The sequence below is a fragment of the Bison bison genome, unplaced genomic scaffold (assembly GCF_000754665.1).
Source record: "Bison bison bison isolate TAMUID 2011002044 unplaced genomic scaffold, Bison_UMD1.0 scf7180017864248, whole genome shotgun sequence".
Classification (NCBI taxonomy): domain Eukaryota; kingdom Metazoa; phylum Chordata; class Mammalia; order Artiodactyla; family Bovidae; genus Bison; species Bison bison.
The window spans coordinates 2282625-2303606 of NW_011494820.1; the positions used below are offsets into that span (position 1 = coordinate 2282625).

At 47.1% G+C, this 20982-nt stretch overlaps 1 protein-coding gene and 1 pseudogene across 2 annotated transcripts in view; both read right to left on the minus strand.

Moving 5' to 3' along the window:
• PGPEP1 (pyroglutamyl-peptidase I) overlaps positions 1-20982 on the minus strand; it is a 39630-nt gene that overhangs the window by 14834 nt on the left and 3814 nt on the right. For both annotated transcript variants that reach the window (XM_010847285.1, XM_010847284.1), the window contains one exon: positions 1153-1269. In XM_010847285.1, coding sequence (XP_010845587.1) covers positions 1153-1269 — 117 coding nt within the window. The remainder of the gene's footprint in view (positions 1-1152; positions 1270-20982) is intronic.
• LOC104993874 lies at positions 5603-6645 on the minus strand (annotated as a pseudogene).

A 20982-nucleotide genomic window follows, 5' to 3' on the forward strand; every position in this document is an offset into this window, starting at 1 on the left:
GAGAGTGAAAAAGTTGACTTAAAGCTCAACATTCAGAAAACGAAGATCATGGCATCCGGTCCCATCACTTCATGGGAAATAGATGGGGAAACAGTGGAAACAGTGTCAGACTTTATTTTTTGGGGCTCCAAAATCACTGCAGATGGTGACTGCAGCCATGAAATTAAAAGACACTTACTCCTTGGAAGGAAAGTTATGACCAACCTAGATAGCATATTCAAAAGCAGAGACATTACTTTGCCAACAAAGGTCTGTCTAGTCAAGGCTATGGTTTTTCCAGTGGTCATGTATGGATGTGAGAGTTGGACTGTGAAGAAAGCTGAGCACCAAAGAATTGATGCTTTTGAACTGTGGTGCTGGAGAAGACTCTTGAGAGTACCATGGACTGCAAGGAGATCCAACCAGTCCATTCTAAAGGAGATCAGTCCTGGGTGTTCTTTGGAAGGAATGATGCTAAAGCTGAAACTCCACTACTTTGGCCACCTCATGCAAAGAGTTGACTCATTAGAAAAGACTCTGATGCTGGGAGGGATTGTGGGCAGGAGGAAAAGGGGACGACAGAGGATGAGATGGCTGGATGGCATCACCGACTAGATGGATGTGAGTTTGAGTGAACTCCCGGAGTTGGTGATGGACAGGGAGGCCTGGAGTGCTGCAATTCATGGAGTAGCAAAGAGTCGGACACGACTGAGCGACTGAACTGAACTGAACTGAGTTGAGAGGGTATCAGTCAGCAGCCACCTATCATTGCCAAAACAAAAGCAAAGTGCAAAGCAAAGATGAGTGGTCAAGAGAGGAGGCTGATGACATTGGGTGAGCACCTGGATCAAGCTATACCTGAAGCATACAAACATTGATGCTCAAGTTGGGTTGAGGTGTGTTTTGACTGTCACTTATAATGAAACACGTTGTGACTGATACAGAACTCTAGTGGGACAGAATCAGCCTCTGTGAAGTTTCAGATGTTTGCTTTCCTCTCTCACCTCCAAGGGTAACCCAGAAAAGTGTGGCACTTGGGGGGATAAGACTGGCATCAACCATGTGATCAGAGCAGGAACAAAGCCGCACAAGTCATCCATGCCTGGGGCCACCAGCTGCAGATCCTGCTAGGGAAGCACCTGCCTTTACCCCACTCACCTCGGCCCCACTCACCTGAGGACTGTGCTTCTCCCACAGGGCAGGGATGAGCCTCTGGACCGTCTGATACTCCACTGGAATCTCATACACATGTAGGTCCACGCTGTCCCCAAGCCCTAGTTTCTCCAGCTCCTGAAAGCAAAACAGAGGAAACGCTGTGGTCTTAGGTCCAGGCTGCAGGGATAACACAGTCTCTGGGGATAAGCTGACCTGTCCTCAGAAAACAAGCAGGGCTCCTGACTCACGGCAGAGCAGGAAGGCACCCATGCTCATCCACCCCAGAGCTCCTCCCTCAGCCCCTTCTGCACCCATTCTCTCAGCATCTCCCTGGGCAGCAGCACGGTGCTGTGGCCTCTGAAGCTAGGCTCCTGGATTTGAACCCTCCCTGTGTGACCTTGGACTTCCCAGGTGGTATTAGTGGTAAAGAACCTGCCTGCCAATGCAGGAGACTCAAGAGATGCAGGTTCAATCCCCGGGTCGGGAAGATTCCCCTGGAGGAGGGTGTGGCAACCCACTCCAGTATTCTTGCCTGGAGAATCCCATGGTCAGAGGAGCTTAGCAGGCTACAGTCCACGGGGTCGTGAAGAGTCAGACAGGACTGAGTGACTGAGCACACGTGTGACCTTGGGGAAGTCACTTAACCTCTCTTTGACTCAGTTCTCTCGTCTGTAAAATGGCGATAGTGACATATTTTCTTCACCAGGTAGTTGTAATAATTGAAGGAATCAATTCACAGTAAAGAGGTTCAAGCAATGCTGCAATGCTTAGCATATTATAAGTGCTCAAATAATATTGGCTGCCATTACTCCTATTATTTTTGCTGTTTGTTATTACGATCTTCCTTTGTTATACCTGTTAAGAATTATTTATGATCTTGGTGCAGGGTATACAGCAGGACCCAACATATTTACAGATGGACCCAACTCATTAGAGAGTCTCTAACCATCTCAGGAATGAAGAAGTGTAAGAACGTCATGGATTATAAAAGAAATGGGCTCTGATGACCCCAGTGTTCATAGCAGCACTGTTCACAGTAGCTAAGACACGGAAGCAATCTAAATGTCTATCAACAGATGAATGGATAAAGAAGACGTGTGTGTTATATGTATGTATATATATGGAATAATAGTCAGCCGTAAAAAAGAATGAAATAAGGTCATTTGCAGCAATGTAGACGGACCTAGAGATTATCGTGTTAAGTGAGGTAAGCCAGACAGAGAAATACAAATATCGTATGATGTAAGTGATATTATCCTTATCACTTATCTGGATGCTAAAAAAAAAATGACACAAATGAGCTTATTTATAAAACAGAAACAGACTCACAGACATAGATAAAAACTTATGGTTACCAAAGGGGATGGGCGGGGGGCAGTCAAGGAAAAAGATAAACTAGGAGTTTGGGATTAACATACATGAACTACTATATATTAAACAGGCAAACAATAAGGACCTACTGTATAGCACGGGAAACTATAATCAATATCTCGTAACAACCTATAATGGAAAAAATCTATATGCATAGATACACATATGGATACACATATTATATATATATATTTACATAAATAAAAAATGGGGCTTTCCAGGTAGCTCAGTGGTAAAGAATCCACCTGCCAATTCAGAAGGCACAAAAGACGCAGTTTCGATCCCTGGGTCGGGAAGATCCCCTGGAGGAGGAAATGGCAACCCACTCCAGTATTCTTGCCTGGAGAATCCCACAGACAGAGGAGCCTGGTGGGCTACAGTCCATGGGGTTGCAAAGAGTCAGGCACTGACTGAGTACACATGCACGCATATAAACATATATCTGGGAAAAGGGGCTATTAATGGACCACCACAGGGGTACTTTTCTGGGGAAACAGGTGTTTTCTTCAGATTCTCAGTGTGGCAGTGCTCATGACTGGGCTTCTTCCCCCAGATTGGCACAAGGCCCAGTGCACAGCAGACCCAGAAAAATTTCCTGGAGAAGTTGATGGCAACTCACGCCAATATTCTTGCCTGGAGAATTCCATGGACAGAGGAGCCTGGTGGGCTGTGGTCCAAAGTGTCACAAAGAGTTGGATACCTAACACTTGTGGGATTCACTAGAGGTGAGTTTTTATGTTTTTTTTTTTTTATCATGCCACATGGCTTCTGGGATCTTAGTTCCCCGACCAGGAATCGAACCCAGGCCCCTGGCAGTGAAATTGTGGAGTCCTAACCACTGGACTGGTAGGGACAGAATAGGATAGTTAAACAGGTGACTGTGGAAGTTCCAGGAGGGGACTATGGGTAGAGAGTAGAGAGGGAAACCCAAGAATTTTGGGGAGATTACTGTAAGTTAATGATCACTCATGTAAGCTATTGGAATGTCATGGAATGAAACAGCATGCTTAACTATAAAGTCAAAAATAAGAGCATGAGATATGCCCCAGGCCATTAGGTGGAAGAAAAATGTCACCACCCTTTTATGTATGTATATATGCTTAGTCACGTCTGACTCTGTGACCCCAGGGACTGTAGCCCGCCAGGCTCCTCTGCCCATGGAATTTTCCAGGCAAGAATACCAAAGCAGGTTGCCATTTCCTCCTCCAGGGAATTTTCCTTACTCGGGGACTGAACGCGTGTCTCTGGAGTCTCCGGCATTGGTAGGATTCTTTACCACTAGCGCCACCTGGGGGTTGGTGACAGACAGAGAGACCCGACAAGACTGAGCGACTGAATTGACTGAGTGCCACCTGGGGAGTCCTACCACCCTTCCCCTGATTTGAACAAGCATCACAATATTCTGAGTTGACCTCAGGGGGTCAGATATTCTCCTGCCCAAAATGAAGGAAGAGCTAGTGATGTAAGCCTCATATCTACTAGAGGGAGACAGTCTTCCCTGCCCCCTTTCCCCTGACTATAAAATTGTAGCCAATTAATCCTCAGGGTAGAGCTCCCTCGCTTGCATCTCTTCCAAGCATGCTATACTAATAAATCTACTTCTTGCCTCACTTTGTCTCTCACTGAATTCTTTCTGCGCTGAGACCTCAAGAACTCGAGCTTCATTAAGTCCTGAAACCCGGTGTTGTGATCTCAGTTGGAAGACCGTGAGTTCTGGCCTGATTCAAGTTGCGGCACATGGGTTCAAGCCCCAGTCAGAGGTGAATGGTTCCGGGAGCACCAGGGGAAGTCCCCAGAGGTGAGTTCTTGCATCTCCTACAGCGGCTGCAGGATTTCCTTCTCCAGTCACCTTGACCTTGCTACCCACACTATTCCAACTCTGTGCCCCATCGACTGTAGTTGCTCTAGAGAGTGTCCAGGAAAGGCGGGTCTCTCCTCACTGATGTGCTGTGTGCTAAGTCACTTCAGTCGTGTCCGACTCTTTGAGACCCCATAGACTGTAGCCCGCCAGGCTCCTCTGTCCATGGGATTCTCCAGGCAAGAATACTGGAGTGGGTTGCCATGCCCTCCTCCAGAGATCCTCCCAACCTAGGAATCAAACCCACGTCTTTTATGTCTCCTGCGTTGACAGGTAGGTTCTTTACAGTACCACTAGCATCACCTGGGAAGCGCCCCCTCACTGATAGATAACTCCAAATTGCTCCCCAAAGAGGGTGTGTCAAGGTCATCTGGAGACCAGAACATCTGGAGGGTAGTGGCGGGTGTAGGGGGGTCTCAAATGCCAACACCAGGAACTAGGACCCCAACCCTCTTGCCAAGCCCAGTGACATGTAAGATCAGGAGGGGTCCCCCAAGAAATTCCACAGCCGGAGAGATAAGGGCAGAATGCAGACTTGGTGCACGGTGAGCTGCAGACACTGGTGGATAGATGACTGGGGGGCAAGGGGGTTATATTTTATGTGAAATCTATTTTAAAACACGCTAAAGAAAAAACTTTGTAAAATATGTAATTTCTCGCACAATCATTTTTCTTGGTCACTAATAGTTCTGTTCTTCATGCTCCCTTGTCCTCTCAACTCCCCGGTCTGTGGAGATGGGAATCAGGGGGGACTTTCCTTAAAGGTTTGCAGATCCAGAGATGAGGCAGGCCTGGTGCTCCCGGCACACAGACACGATCTCTACCTGACCATACTGTTTTTTACACCATCGAACCCCTGAGAAGAGCTGGAAGTTTTAGCTCTGTGCTCCCTGTTCCCATTCCCATGATTTTATCAATATTCACCCTGTTTCTGCACACTGCATGCCCAGGCCGATTATTCTGAATGGCCACACATTAAAAATAACAAGATTTGGGATTTCCCTGGAGGTCCAGGGGTTAAAACCCCGTGCTTCCACTGAAGGGGGATCGGGTTCAATCTTTGGTTTGGGAACTAAGATTCCACATGCTGCTCGGTGTGGGCAAAAAAAAAACCAAAAAAAAGACATTACAGACCACTTTGCTTGAGGCTTATTGGATACACCCAAGTTTTGTTTGGGCTTCCCTGGTGGCTCAGATAAAGACTCTGCCTGTAATGAGGGAGACCAGGGTTTGATTCCTGGGTTGGGAAGATTCCCTGGAGGAGGGCATGGCAGTCTACTCTAGTGGTTTTCTTTTTTTAGAAAGAAAATCACTTCATTCTAATTAGTTCACAAACAATAACAGCAGAAAATCACGTTTAAGAGGGCATAACTGCTTCTTCTGCCCAAACCCAAACTCAATACCATCCCAATGAACTTCCATATAGTGACAACGCCCTCTTCCACTGCAGTCCTGAAGCACAAAAGCTATTAATAATTAAGGAGAAGTTTAACGGGTGGTCTCACACTTCATATCTTCACTATTAATTTTACTTTATTGCTAAATCAACACGGTCAAGAGAGGTGATTTTTACGTCTTCAATTGGCACTTCTTGATTAAGCTAATCCGTTGGCCAATCTGCACTGTTTGAGCACCTCGATGAAACCCTCGCAAAGTTTAAGGTCACCCTGGCTCTGGGCACACTCTAAAAACTGTTTCACCGCATAGAAGCAGGGGCCATTCTGCTGCAGCTGTGCCGGCTGGGTTCCCTGAGGCTCCTGCTAAGTGATTCAGGCCTTGGGGACTCAGCTCTGCTTCCTCCACTGAAGTCCCCCGTGATGGTGTGACCCAGAGCGCGGCCCAAGGCAGAAGCCACAGCCACACTGGCAGCAGTGTTGCCAGCTGGGCCAGCAGACCTGAGTGCTGGGGAGCAGCAGGGGAGCCAGCGGCAGGTGGGGGAGCCGCTGCTGGTGGCTGAGCTGTGGGCCCTGGCCTGGGCGCTGCTCTCATCTCAGGCTGGCAGGAGGGGCCACGCAGGAAGTGTGGCCTCGGCTTCCACGAGGCATCTTGACTGCACTGCTAAGCCCACTCTAGTGTTCTTGCCTGGAGAATCATATGGACAGAAGAGTCTGGTGGACTACAGTCCATGGGGTCGCCAAGAGTCAGATATGACTGAGCGACCAGGCACAGCACAGCACAAGTTTTGTTTGGCAAGTTGACTGGAGACCAAATCTCCTCTCCTCTCCTGAATTGCCCCTCCTCTGTCTTTGGAATTCTCCAGGCAAGAATACTGGAGTGGGTTGCCATTCCCTTCTCCAGGGGATCCTCCCAACCCAAGGCAGAATCTAAAATCACATCATGAGACTTCCCTGGTGATCTGGTGGCTAAGATTCTGTGCTCCCAATGCGGGGGATCCAGGTTTGATCCGGGGGATCCAGGTTTGATCCCTGGTCAGGGAACTAGATCCCACATACGACAGCTGAGAGTTCCCATGCCACCACGAAGATCTCATGTGCTGCAACTGGGACCCAGCTTGGCCAAATAAATAAATAAATATTAAAAAAAATAAACCAAGTCATATCACAGCCCTTCCTGCTTGTTCCCTGCTGTGACTCCTGCCGCGCTCAGAATACAACTCTTCACTCCCCACCATGGCCCATGACACCCGGGGGTCTGGACACTGCCCTCCTCTCCCTTCTGCTCCATCCCTCCAGTGCAGTCGCCTATGTACCAGACTCACTCCTGCCTCAGGGCCTTTGCTCTGGCTGTTCCTTCTGCTTAAAATGCTTTTTCCCTCTCTTTGAGGAGTCAGTTGACTTCTCAGCCCTCATGTCTCAGCCTCCCAAGACCTTCTGGAAGTCCAGCCCACTTTACATGCTCTCTTGACCCCACAGGGGTCCCAGCCACAGCCCAGGATGTGCACGCATTCGATGCTGATGAATGTCAGCTGAACAAGTGAGCAGCTCAAGCACGGGCTGACAACAAATACAGAACTAGCCTAGCCTAGGCAAGTACTCGGTGCCCCTGAGGGTGCCTTGCTTTCCTTAACTGTAAATGGGTTTGGACTTGCTGTTGGCTAAGACGCTTCTTTCCTTTTTATCCTTTCTTACATCTAAAAGCCACCTCATCCATATGACCCAGGAATCCCACAACTGGTCATAAATCCTGAGGAAACCGTACTTGAAAAAGACACATGTACACCAGTACTCACTGCTGCACTATTTACAATAGCTAGGACAGAAGCAGCCTGGATGTCCATCAACAGGTGAATGGATAAAGAAGCTGTGGTACATACACACAATGGAAAACTGCTGCTGCTAAGTCGCTTCAGTCGTGTCCGACTCTGTGCGACCCCATAGACGGCAGCCCACCAGGCTCCCCATCCCTGGGATTCTCCAGGCAAGAACACTGCAGTGGGTGGCCATTTCCTTCTCCAATGCATGAAAGTGAAAAGTGAAAGTGAAGTCACTCAGTCGTGTCCGACCCTCAGCGACCCCATGGACTGCAGCCTACCAGGCTCCTCCGTCCATGGGATTTTCCAGGCAAGAGTACTGGAGTGGGGTGCCACTGCCTTCTCCGCAATGGAATACTATTCAGCCCTAAAAAGGAACACATTTGAGTCAGTTCTAATGAGGCAGATGAACCTTGAGCCTATTATACAGAGTGAAGTAAGTCAGAAAGAGAAAGACAAATGCCATATATTAATGCGTATATATTCCATAATCTAGAAAGACGATACTGATGAACCTACCTGCAGGGCAGCAATGGAGACGCAGACACAGAGAACAGACTTGCGGACACAGTGGGGGAAGGAGAGGGTGGGACGAATTGAGAGAGGAGCACGGAAACATGCACGTTACTATATGTAAAACAGATGGCCAGCGGAGACTTGCTGCATGATTCAGAGAGCTCAGCCCAGCACTCCCTGACGATCTAGAGGGGTGGGATGGGGTGGGAGGTTGAAGGCAGGTTCAAGAGGGACGGGACAGATGTATACCTATGGATGGTCCATGCTGATATATGGCAGAAACCAACACAATACTGTAAAGCAATTATCCTACAATTAAGAATAAATAAAAATTTTTTAAAAAGTAGCCTCAGGACTTCCCTGGTGGTCCAGTGGCTAAGACCCTGCGCTCCTAACACAGTGGGGCCCAAATGTGATCCTTGATCAGGAACTAGATCTAGATCCCACGGGCCACAATTAAGACTTGGCAGAGCTAAATAAATAAACATTAATAGAATAAAATAAAAGTAGCCTCACTGTTCACAACAGCTGAAAGGCAGAAACAGCCTGCGTGTTCATCGACGGATGAAAGGATATAAACGAAACACAGTCCACCCACACAGTGGAATTTTACTGAGCCATGAAAAGGAAGGAAACACGGACACTAAAACGTGGGCGAGCTTTGAAAACATCATGCTGTGTGAAAGAAGTCAGACGCAAACGGTCACGTGTTAAGTGATTCCACTTACACGAAATGTCCAGAGCAGGCAAACCCACAGAGACAGAAAGCAGATCGGTGGTGGCAGGGGCTTGGGGCCCAGGGGTGGGGAATGACTGCCAATGGGGACAGGACTCCCTCTCTGGATGATAAAAGCATCCCGGAATTAGAGGCGGTGGTTGGACAGCATGGTGAATGTAATAAATGCCCCTGATTTGTATACTTTAAAAGGGTTAATTTTATATTATGTAAGTTCATCTCAACTTTTTTTTAAGAAAGGGGAAAAAAGCAGCTCTTCACTGCGCAGATGGTGGAAGTTGGGAGTTGGGGCAGAGCCTCTAGAGCCAGGGGACCGGGTTTGTTCTCCCCCTACTTCCTGGCTGGGTGACTCCAGGCAAGGCACTCACACTCCGTGCACTTTAGTTCCTTCAACTGGAAATGGATGAACAGTGGTGCCCATATCATAGGGGAAAAATAATAAAACAACACATGTGAAAGGCCTAGTGCTGAAAAGGGCTCAAAAACATGTTAAATCATATTTTACAACAATAATGTGTTTCCTTTAAAAAAAAAAAAATCAGGGACTCCTCTGGTGGTCCAGTGGCTAAGATTCCATGCTTCCAATGCAGGGGGCCGAGGTTCGATCCCTGGTCAGGGAATAAGGATCCCACATGCCATGGGGCATGGCCAGAAAGAAGAAAAAGAAAAAATTACGCTGAATGAAAGAAGCCAGACACAAAAGGACAAAAACTGAATGATTTCACTTATATGAGGTCCCTATTACCATCTGAGCCACCTAGGGCTTCCCAGGTAAAGAATCTGCCTGCAGTGAGGGAGACCTGGGTTCAATCCCTGAATCAGGAAGATCCCCTGGAGTAGGAAATGGAAACCCACCCCAGCATTCTTGCCTGGAGAATTTCATAGATAGTACAGTTCATGAGGTTGCAAAGAGTCAGGCATGACTGAAGCAACTGAGCATGCACAGAGCAGTCAGATTCATAGAGACAGAAAGTATTTAAAATGATGGGTGTCAGAGACTGGGCAGAGGGGAAGATGGGGAATTGGTGTTTCAGGGTTTCAGCTGTGAAGATGAAAAAGTTCGGGAGATGAACGGTGGTGATGGTGTGGTGCTCAGTCGTGTCTGACTCTTGTGACTCCACGGACTGTAGCCTGCCGATGGGGCTCCTCTGCCGATGGGATTTCCCAGGCAAGGATACTGGAGTGGGGTACCATTTCCTCCTCCAGGGGATCTTTTCCCAACCAGGGAAGGTCAAACCTGCATCTCTGGAGCATCCTGCATTGGCAGGCAGGTTCTTTACCAGCAGCGCCGCCTGGAAAGCCCACGGTAAGGATGGCTACACAACAGTGGGGATGTACTTAGTGCCACTGATTTGTACACCTGCAAACGGTTCAAAGGGCAACGTTTATGTTCTGTATATTGTATTGCAATTTGAAAAAGAAAAAGCTGGAAGCTACAGTCTGTGTCAATCACCTTACTGAGCACGGACACTAAAGGCATCTGCTGAAGTGCTGACACCAAGGACTCTCAGGCAGTTGTTATCAGGAAGACAAACAGCTTCCGTCAGGCCTCCTTCCCTGACTGTGGGATCTTAGCACATGATTCCCTGTGGTCTGAGCTGTTCCCTGCGCACCGGACTCTCCACGTTGGAGATTTCTAATTTGGCTCTTTACCAACTGTACTTCATTTGTTGAAAGCTGGGAACTATTAGATTCCAATTATAAATCCTCCAGAACTTTCTGGAATTCCTTCCTGCTTTTTCTCTCAAGCTCAATGGAAAAATCTAAAATCTACACAGGATGGGACTTCCCTGGCTGTCCAGTGGTTAAGACTCTGAGCTTCCACTGCAGGGGGTGAGAGGGAACTAAGATCCCACATGCCGCGCAGTATGGCCAAATAAATCAATAAAACAAAATAAAATCTACACAGTAAATGGGCTTCCCTGGTAGCTCAGTTAGTAAAGAATCCACCTGCAATGCAGGGGACCCAGGTTTGATCCTTGGGTCAGGAAGAACCCCTGGAGGAGGACAAGGCAACCCCCTCCAGTATTCTTGCTTGGGAAATCCCACGGACAGAGGAGCGATGAGGTCACAGAGTCAGACACGACTGAGTGACTAAACCGCCACCACAGAGTAAACATCCACTTCCAAGCCCTCCACACACTCACGATTTAAGTCTCCCACAGGAAGCAGCCAGACATGCGAAGGCCCCGGTGTGGAGTCCCCCTCGGTTTCCTTAAATGATGAACTGTGTCCCTTTGTCAGGATCTTGAACGTGTAGGGGAAATGGGGATGTACAAACTTTTCATTTGCAAGGAATGTGAATTTCCCAGAAAGCCATGAGTTCAGAGCACAGTGCACCTTCGCCCAAGCCTCAGGCCGGACAGTCCACCACGTTCAGTTCCTTCTCCCAGTGGAGCTAATACTACTTAATATTTTCCTCAGGTGCAATCATTTAATTTTTTCCCTTAAATAAATTTAGCCGTATCCCTAGGTGCCCACGTGGCACAGTGGTAAAGACTCACCTGCCAATACAGGAGACACAAGAGTTATGGGTTCGATCCCTGGGTTGGAGAAGATCCCCTGGAGAAGGAAATGGCAGCCCCTTCCAGTATTCTTGCCTGGGAAATTCCAAGGACAGAGGAGCCTGGCGGGCTACAGTCCATGGGTCACAAAGAGTCGGACATGACTGAGTGATGGAGCACGTGCACACACACACACACACGCACACACAAATACTAGGTGACAATACCCATGAGTTACAGGGCAACTTTAATATAAGATACATTATATATTAAAGACATGTGCTTCGTGCTCAGTTGACCAGTTGTGTATTATTAAAGACATGGCCACCATAATTTCACGATTGACCTATATACAGTGTGCGTATACTTTTCATAAAAGAAATATTTCAAAAATAATTTAAAGCACTGCTCTCTTCCTCCAAAAGTATTTTTAAGTTATTCCTTTAAAAATTAACTCAAGTTAAAAAAAAAAAGAAAACTAACTCAAGTAGATAAACAACAAAGTCCTACTGTATAGCACAGGGAACTATATTCAATATCTTGTAATAAACTATAATGGAAAATAATTTGAAAAAGAATATATACATGTATATAATATTGTGTGTATATATATACATATCATTTTGCTATACATCAGAAACTAACACAACATTGTAAATCAACTATATTTCTACTAAAAATATATAAATAAAAACTAACTGAAGGCTCTCTCGCTCCCTGGCCATCTTGGCGGCTGCTCTTCATTGGGGGCATCCCGCAATCTAAGGCAGGAAGCTGGTGGCCGCAAAGAAGACGAAAAAGTCACTGGAGTCGATCAGCTCTAGGCTCCAGCTGGTTAGGAAAAGTGGAAAGTATGTGCTGGGGTACAAACAGACTCTGAAAATGATCAGACAAGGCAAAGCGAAACTGGCCATCCTCGCCAACAACTGCCCAGCCTTGAGGAAATCTGAGAGAGAGTATTCGCCATGTTGGCCAACAGCACTGGTGTCCATCACCACACTGGCAATAATACTGAACTGGGCACAGCATGTGGAAAATCCTGCAGAGTACGCACGCTGGCTATCGTTGAGCCAGGTGATTCTGATATTACTAGAAGCATGCCAGAACAGACTGGTGACAAGCAAATCATGTACAATTTTTCCTTAATAAAACTGGCCAGAGCTTGTTTAAAAAAAAAAAAGACTAACGGAAGTAATTTTTTTGAACACAGTGTTCGGACTCTGCCCTCAGGTTAAAGACAAAAAGAACCATCAGCAAATACTAAATTCTAGTGAGTAGGTTTTCCTTGGGGGAAGTGTGGGTTAGCCATTCTGAAGTTTCTTTCTATTTATTCTGGGATCGATCAAAGAAGTGAACACACCGGGGATCATGGCGGGGGAGGGCCACACTGTCGGAGGAAGGCGTTATATGTCTGTGATTTTAAATGGATACCAATTTGGAGGTATCCATGCAAATTTCAGGGTTTTGATACAGAAATGGGTGTGAGTTTGGATGCTCTCAAAATACCGCTATTGTTAAAACGGATAACCAACAAGGACCCACTGTATAGCATAGGGAGCTTTACTCCATATTATATAACAACCTAAATAGGGAAAGAATTTGAAAAAAAAAACCAGATATATGTGTATGTATAACTGAGTCACTTTGCAGGTGATTAACAATTAACTCATTGTTCTGCAACCCCATGGACTCTAGCCTGCCAGGCTCCTCTGTCTATGGGATTTCCCCAGCAAGAATACTGGAGTGGGTTGCCATTTCCTTCGCCAGGGGATCTTGCCAACCCAGGGATCGAACCCACGTCTTCTGCATCGCCAGGCAGATTCTCTACCACTGAGCCACCAGGGAAGCCCTAATCAACTGTACTCCAATATAAAATAAAAAGTGTTTGTTTTTTTTTAAAGAAGGAGGTGCAGGGGTGGGTGAGTGGGTATGAATGTACACACCTCCACTTCCTGGCTCTGCCCACTGACAGAGCTCAGAAACAATGGCATCCGAGTAGCAATGAGCACACCCAGCTCCCCGATTCCAGCTTTATGATTTTTTTAAATTTTTAATTGGAGGATTTCATTATTGCTTTACACTGTTGTGTTGGTTTCTGCCAAACATCAATGTGAATCAGGCATAAATATACATATGCTCCCTCCCTCTTTAGCCTCCCTTCCCTTTCCCATCCCACCCCTCTAGGTCATCACAGGGCACTGAGCTGAGCTCCCTATGTTATACAGTAACTTCCCACTAGCTATCTACTTTACACATGGTAGTGGATATACGTCACTGCCAAAAATATGGAATGCTTAACGAATTCGCCTGTTATCCTTGGGTGGAGGCCATGCTAATCTTCTCTGTATTGTTCCAATTTTACTATATGTGCTACAGAAGCGAGCTCTAGCTCTCAGTTTTAAATACTATTATCCACTAAGAATGAAGGCTTTCTTGGAGAAGTGGCTCATTTCAGGGATGGGGCAGGGAGAGTATAAAGGTGGTCCTGGAGTTACTGTATGACCCAGTAACTCCCCTTCTAATACAAACGTACACACCAAAGATAAATGAAGACCTTCATCCACACAAAAACTTGTGTGTGAATGTCCATCCAGCATTATTTTTATAACCAAAGGGTGGAAATAAGCCACATGGCCGTCAACAGGTGAACAAATAAATGAAACATGATCTCATCCACACAGTGAAATATTACTCAGCCACGAAAAGGAGTGAGGCACCGATTCATGCTACAGCAGGAGTGGATCTCAAAAATGTTGTGCTGAGAGGATGAAAGGGACATAAAAGGCCACGTCTTATATGATTCCATTTTTATGAAATGTCCAGAAAAGGCGAATCCATAGAGACAGAAGGTAAATGAGTGGCGACCCGAGGAAAAGGAGGAATGGGAATGACAGTCAGTGGGTATGAGGCGTTTTTATGAAATGTCCAGAAAAGGCGAATCCATAGAGACAGAAGGTAAATGAGTGGCGACCCGAGGAAAAGGAGGAATGGGAATGACAGTCAGTGGGTATGAGGCGTTTTTATGAAATGTCCAGAAAAGGCGAATCCATAGAGACAGAAGGTAAATGAGTGGCGACCCGAGGAAAAGGAGGAATGGGAATGACAGTCAGTGGGTATGAGGCGTTTTTATGAAATGTCCAGAAAAGGCGAATCCATAGAGACAGAAGGTAAATGAGTGGCGACCCGAGGAAAAGGAGGAATGGGAATGACAGTCAGTGGGTATGAGGCGTTTTTATGAAATGTCCAGAAAAGGCGAATCCATAGAGACAGAAGGTAAATGAGTGGCGACCCGAGGAAAAGGAGGAATGGGAATGACAGTCAGTGGGTATGAGGCATTTTTGAAGTGATGAAAATGTCCTGGATTAAATTGAGGTGATGGTTGTACAACTCTGTGACTATAATTAATAAATCGCTAAATTATACACTTTAAAAGGGTGAAATCTATGGTACATGATTATATCGCAATAAAATTATATCTCAACTTTAAAAAGCACACAAAGCATCTGACATCCAACACTCAGGCAGAAATCAGTAGATCTAAAATTACTGGGAAATTAAATATGTATTTCCAGGGACTCCACTGGTGGTCCAGTGATTAAAGACGCTGCGCTCCTGGTGCAGGCGACACAGGTTCAATCCCTGGCCCAGGAAGATTCCACAGGCCACAGAGCAAATAAGCCTGTATGTGACAACTACTGAACCCGTGCTCTGCAACAAGAGAAGCCATCACAGTGAGAAACCTGCATGCAGCAATGAGGACCCAGTGCAGCCAAAAATAGATTATTATTTTTCTAAAAAGTGTATTTTCAAAAAGTGAGCATGGAGTCAAAAAAAGAAGAAAGTGCTCAAGAATAATGGGCTTCCCAGGTGGCACTAGTGGTAAAGAACCCACCTGAGAATGTAGGAGATACAAGAGACTTGGGTTCAGTCCCTGGATGGCGAAGATCCCCTGGAGAATGAAATGGCAACCCACTCCAGTATACTTGCCCAGAAAATCCCATGGACACAGGAACCTGGCAGGCTATAGTCCGTGGGGTCGCAAAGAGTTGGACACGACTGAAGCGACGTGACACAACACGAGAATGACAGGGACATGCACTACAGACACAGGAGCCAGCCCGAACAGGCTGCCACGGGCCAGATGTGGGACAATCTGAACATCAAAATTAAGACAGTAAGAAAAGAATCTGGAAAAGAGTGTGTGTGTGTGTGTGTGTGTACAACTGAATCAGTTTGCTGTACACCTGAAACTAACACATTGTCAACCAATTCTACTCCAATATAAAATAAAATCTTTTTAAACAAATTAAGAGAGGGATTTCCCTGGTGGTCCAGTGGTTAAGATGCTGTGCTCCAAATGCAGGAGGCCCAGGTTCCATCCCTGGTCAGGGCACTAGATCCTGTTTGCCACAACTAAAAATCCTGCATACTGCAATGAAGATCCATGTGCCGCAACTAAGACGGAGCGTAGTCAAAGAAAAAGTAATTTTAAAAATAAAGACAGTAAGAGATTATCATCTGTGGAGGACAGTCAGTACCCATGAATTCACACAGATACAAATACACTTCCAGTAGAAAGCCATAAAAAGTGTCGAAGGAAAGAAGGAATTAGAAAACCATCATTTGGCAACCATCATAGGAAAATAAAAACTAATTGAATGAGACTCACCAGGAGATCCTAATATGATCTCGATGTAACTCTCTATGGGATACTTTTTCTTTACAAAGGGCAAGAAAGTAACTTTGCAGAGAAGAAACCCATCAGAAAGTAACTTTGCAGAGAAGAAACCCATCAGAAAGTAACTTTGTAGAGAAGAAACCCATCCTTTCTCACCTTTAACAAGTCAACAACGCATCCAGTGCCTCCTGATACCATCCCTGCAGAAGGACACAACATCACTTCTGTGGGATTCTTGCCCCAAGCACACAGCCTCCGGTCTAGTCTTGAGGAAACACCACCCGAGGGACGTTCTTAGCCAACAACATCATCCGTGAGACTCAAAGGAAGACTGAGGAACTTTCCAGATCACAAGGGATTAGAGAAATGGAACGACTGAACCCTATGCACAATCCAGAATTCTCTTTCGCCATGAAGAATTTTAATACGATGCGGGGCAAAATCTGAATCAGAGCTGTACATCATAGAATTGTGTCAGCGTTCAAGGAGTCTGATTTTGATCACCGTGCTGAGGTCGTGTTTTAGGAAACATACAGTGACATATTTAAAGACAGAGGGGTCTCGCGCCTGCAGCTGACTCCTAAACAACACAAAGCATGACAGTTCCTCAAAACATGAAACACAGAATTATCTTACGATGCAACCATGCCACTTCAGGGTGCATACCCACAAAAGCTGGAAGCAGGGTCTTGAGGAGATACTCCCTGTTTGTGTTCATGGCTGCATTACTCACGGGTGCTCAAATGTAGAAGCAATCCGCGTGTCTACTGACCCATTAATGGATAAGCAAAATGTGGTATATACATGCAATGGACTGTTAACCAGCCTTAAAGAGGAAGAAAATTCTGACACATGTTACTGTATGAGTGAACCTTGAAAACCTTATGCTAAATGAAATAAGCCAGACACAAAAGGACAAAACTGGATGGTTCGACTTACATGAAGTCCCTAGTGTGGTCAGAGTCTTAGTGACAGAAAGTACAATGATAGCCGCCAGGGGCCATGGGGAGAGGGGAGAATGGGGAGTTAGGGTTTAATGGCAATAGAGTTTCAGTTTGGAAGATGAGAAAGTTCTGGAAATGAATGACGATGATGGACGCAAAACAATGTGAATGTATTTAATAACAGTTAATGTGGTAAAGTTTTTGTTATATATATTTTACCACAATTAAAAAAATTACTTAGCAGTAAGAAAATATTTTAAACTATATTTATCTACCTACCTACCTATTTATCCACCTGCTGCTGCTAAGTCGCTTTAGTCGCGTCCAACTCTGTGCGACCCCATAGACGGCAGCCCACCAGGCTCCCCCGTCCCTGGGATTCTCCAGGCAAGAACACTGGAGTGGGTTGCCATTTCCTTCTCCAATGCATGAAAGTGAAAAGTGAGAGTGAAGTCGCTCAGCCGACTCTTAGGGACCCCATGGACTGTAGCCTACCAGGCTCCTCCACCATGGGATTTTCCAGGCAAGAGTACTGGAGTGGGGTGCCATTGCCTTCTCCCTATCTATTTATCTATGTGCTTAGTCATGTCTAACTCTTTGTGACCCCATGGACTGTAGCCTGCCAGGTTCCTCTGTCCATGGAATTTTTCAAGCAAGAATACTGGAGTGGGTTGCCATTTCATTCTCCAAGGGATCTTTCCAACCCAGGGATCTAACCTGAGTCTCCTACATAGGCAGACAGATTCTTTACCACTGAGCCACCTGGGAAGCCCCTAATTATCTATAGAGAAAAGCAATATAATATTAACATTTGGGGACTCCGGGTGTGAAAAGCCTTCTTGGCACTATCCTTATAACTTGTCAAAAAATAAATTTTTTTAAATGAATGGGGTTAAAGATGGCTTTCTCTCCCACCACTGCTGAGAGGAGAAATCTCCAGCAAAGACCTTCTCTCGACATAAGGTAAATAATTTCATCTATCTTTATATCCTGTCAACGACAACCTCATTTCTCCTTGCCCTCCTGCCCCCTGCAGCTTGAAATTGCCCTGTCTCCTCTCCGGCTTTTCTTCCCCATGGACCTGGCAGCCCTTTCTGGCAACAGAAGATGAAAGGGCAGTAATTAAAAGAATCCATGACTTCCCTGGAGGTCCTGGGGTTAAGAATCCGCCTGCCAATGCAGGGGACACCGGTTCAATCCCTGGTCCGGGAAGAATCCACGTGTAGCAGAGCAGCTAAGCCCGCGTGCGGCAACTGCTGAAGACTGAGCCCTAGAGCCTGTGCTCAGCAACAAGAGAAGCCACTGCAGTGAGAAGCCTCCGCGCCGCAACCAGAGGGGAGCCCCACGCTCCAGCACCAGAGAAAGCCTGCACGCAGCGACGAAGACCCAGTGCAGCCGAAAATAAATAATTTGTTAAAAGAATTCTAAAGAAAAAAAATCCATCTCCCAGGTTAAGTGAGGACTTCAAAGGATCACCTTTATTCATTTAGAGTTTCGCTTGGGGACTTGTCCTCAAAGCGAGACTGCAATGGGCCACCCAATGTGCGGGCAAGTCAACTGGTGGAACCATCTCTGTGGGTGGGGGGCTGGGAGACTGAAGATGCTGCTGACTCGGTTAGTAACCCAGCCAGGAAAACTCTAGAGGGCACAGGAACCCCCTCGGTGGCCACCACAGTGTGATGTGCCAGACAGACATGCAGCAGCCCCACCCTGTGGATCCTCTCTTTGCCTCTCTTCACCTAGCAGACTGGTTCCCGCCTGCTGATCACCCTCATCTGCACACAGTAACTCAAGGGTCACTCCCACCCACTGGGTGATGTCTACCGGGCATTAGTGGGAACAACTGTCCACATGACTGCTGATGATTCAAAAATCACCTGATGCCAGCAGGGTGTCATGGAGTGGGTCACCTTCTTGTTCTAACCTTTTCTCCTCATGTCCTCTGGGTCCTCACCTACCCCCTCCCCAGCTGAGGGTAAAATAAACTAAGAAAACCATCCCTGGGACTTCCCTGGTGGTCCAGTGGTTGAGAATCTGCCTTCCAATGCAAGGGACGTGGGTCTGATCCCCGGTTGGGGAACCAAGACTCCACATGCCTCAGGGCAACTAAGCCCACGTGCTGAGACTAGAGAAGCCTCCGCACCGCAATGAAGACCCAGCACCGACGCTGAAATTTAAAAAGAAAAGAAAATCATCATTGAAGATACACACACGTCACATGGCCAGCATCCCCAGAGAGGCAACCACATGCTCATCAAAGACCCTGAGAGGGGCGTCCTTGCTGCTGTATTCCTGGGGAGCAAACCCTGAAGGCCCCAGTGCCAGTGCCAAGGGGAAGAGGGGGGGTCAGGAGAGAGGACAGCTGTCCCTGCCCCCAGAGACACACCAGTGCAGGCTGAGCAAAAGCAGCCAGTGGGAGAGGATCACGGAGCCTGCTCCAAGGACCACCTCCTTTGCTTGCCGCTTGAGACCAGGCAACACCCATCTGTGGTGACAGAGCTCAGGAAGCAGCTGCCTACAGGGCAGGATGAGGCTATGGGGGGCAGCGGGTGGGTACTGAGCAGGAAAGAATGTTCGGGGTTGATGGGAATCAAACAACTATCTTGCTCAAAGCATTAGTGACATGGACATGGATACTTTTTTATTTATTTGTTTTTTTATTTTTTGCCACACAGCGCGGTATATGGGGATCTTCCTGGGCCAGGAATTGAACCCAAGTCCCCTGCAGTGGAAACACAGTGTCTTAACCACTGGACCACCAGGGAAGTCCTAGGCATAAATACTTTTCACCAAAGTGATGGGGGCATTGAAGACATGGGTACATGATTTTAAACAAATGATTCCCCAAATTTTAAGAAGGGCAAGGGTGGGAGAGGAATAGCTACACTTTTCATTTGAAGTTTGGAAAGGTTAGGAGAAGCTAAATTCTTGGCTTCTGAATACTTTCTGCTCCAAAAGGTCTGGACGGTTCTCCTGGGGGGGAGGGTAACAGTGCACCCCGAGTCCGCCAGGCACATATCGTGAAAGGAAAGGGACTTGGGCGCCCCAGACAACGCATTGTCTAACACCCATCTACCTGACAAGACCCTGCTGCTCGGCTGCGTCTGACCGATTCCCTTGACCCCACAACAAAGACCCCCTTTGTTCCCTGGTTAATATCCTTAGCAGGTCTGTCTAGACTCACTGTGGCAGTAATTGTCCCGTGATGTCACTAGGACCTGTGACCCAGTTCCTCCTTGCCCTGCTTGGTCAGGGAAGGCTCCAGACATCCCCAAGCTAAGGGGTCCCAGCCCTTGACACCCACCTGAGCCTCCTAGGGAGAGACACACCCACAGCTAGCATCCCATGCTAACCACCCAAGACCTGCGAGGAGATATGACACTTGAAAAATGCACTCCCTTCCTGCTTGAGGTGCTGAGAGGTAGCGGCGTCTTGGGCAAAAGGAAAGGGGGGTGCCCCTCTATCCCCAGAGCTCCCACCTCCCCCATGGAGCTGGTGGGAAACAGGTCACCCTCTGCTGGGGCACAACTTCACCCAGGGCGTGAGGAAGGAAGGTCAGATGAGAGAGAGAAGAGAGACAGAAACAGACAGAGAGACAGAGAGCGAGACAGACAAAGAAGTGGGGAGAAGGAGAGAGAAAGGAGGGAGCGAAAGACAGAGGTGGAGGGAGAAGGGGAGAGAGAGAGCTTGAGCGACAGAGACAGGGGAAAGACAGAGACCCAGAGAGGCCACGGGAAACTGGAAGAGAGAGAGACAGAAGGGAAGAGAGATATGAAGAGAGAAGGGGAAAGACAGAGGTCCGGAGAGCAAGAAACAGAGAAACAGAGACACCCAGAGAGAAGCCGAGAGAGAGAGAGATGTGGAGAGACAGGCTGAGAGGGGCAATCCGGTCCCTGGCAGAGGAGGAGGAGTTCCTTCCCCAGGTGGCAGCTTAAGCTTCAGGAAAAAGCAGTTGGGACAGGAGGTGACTGCTGCTCACCTCCCCTCACCCAACACCCATCTTCAGCTTGAGGTGATGACATCAGTGGTT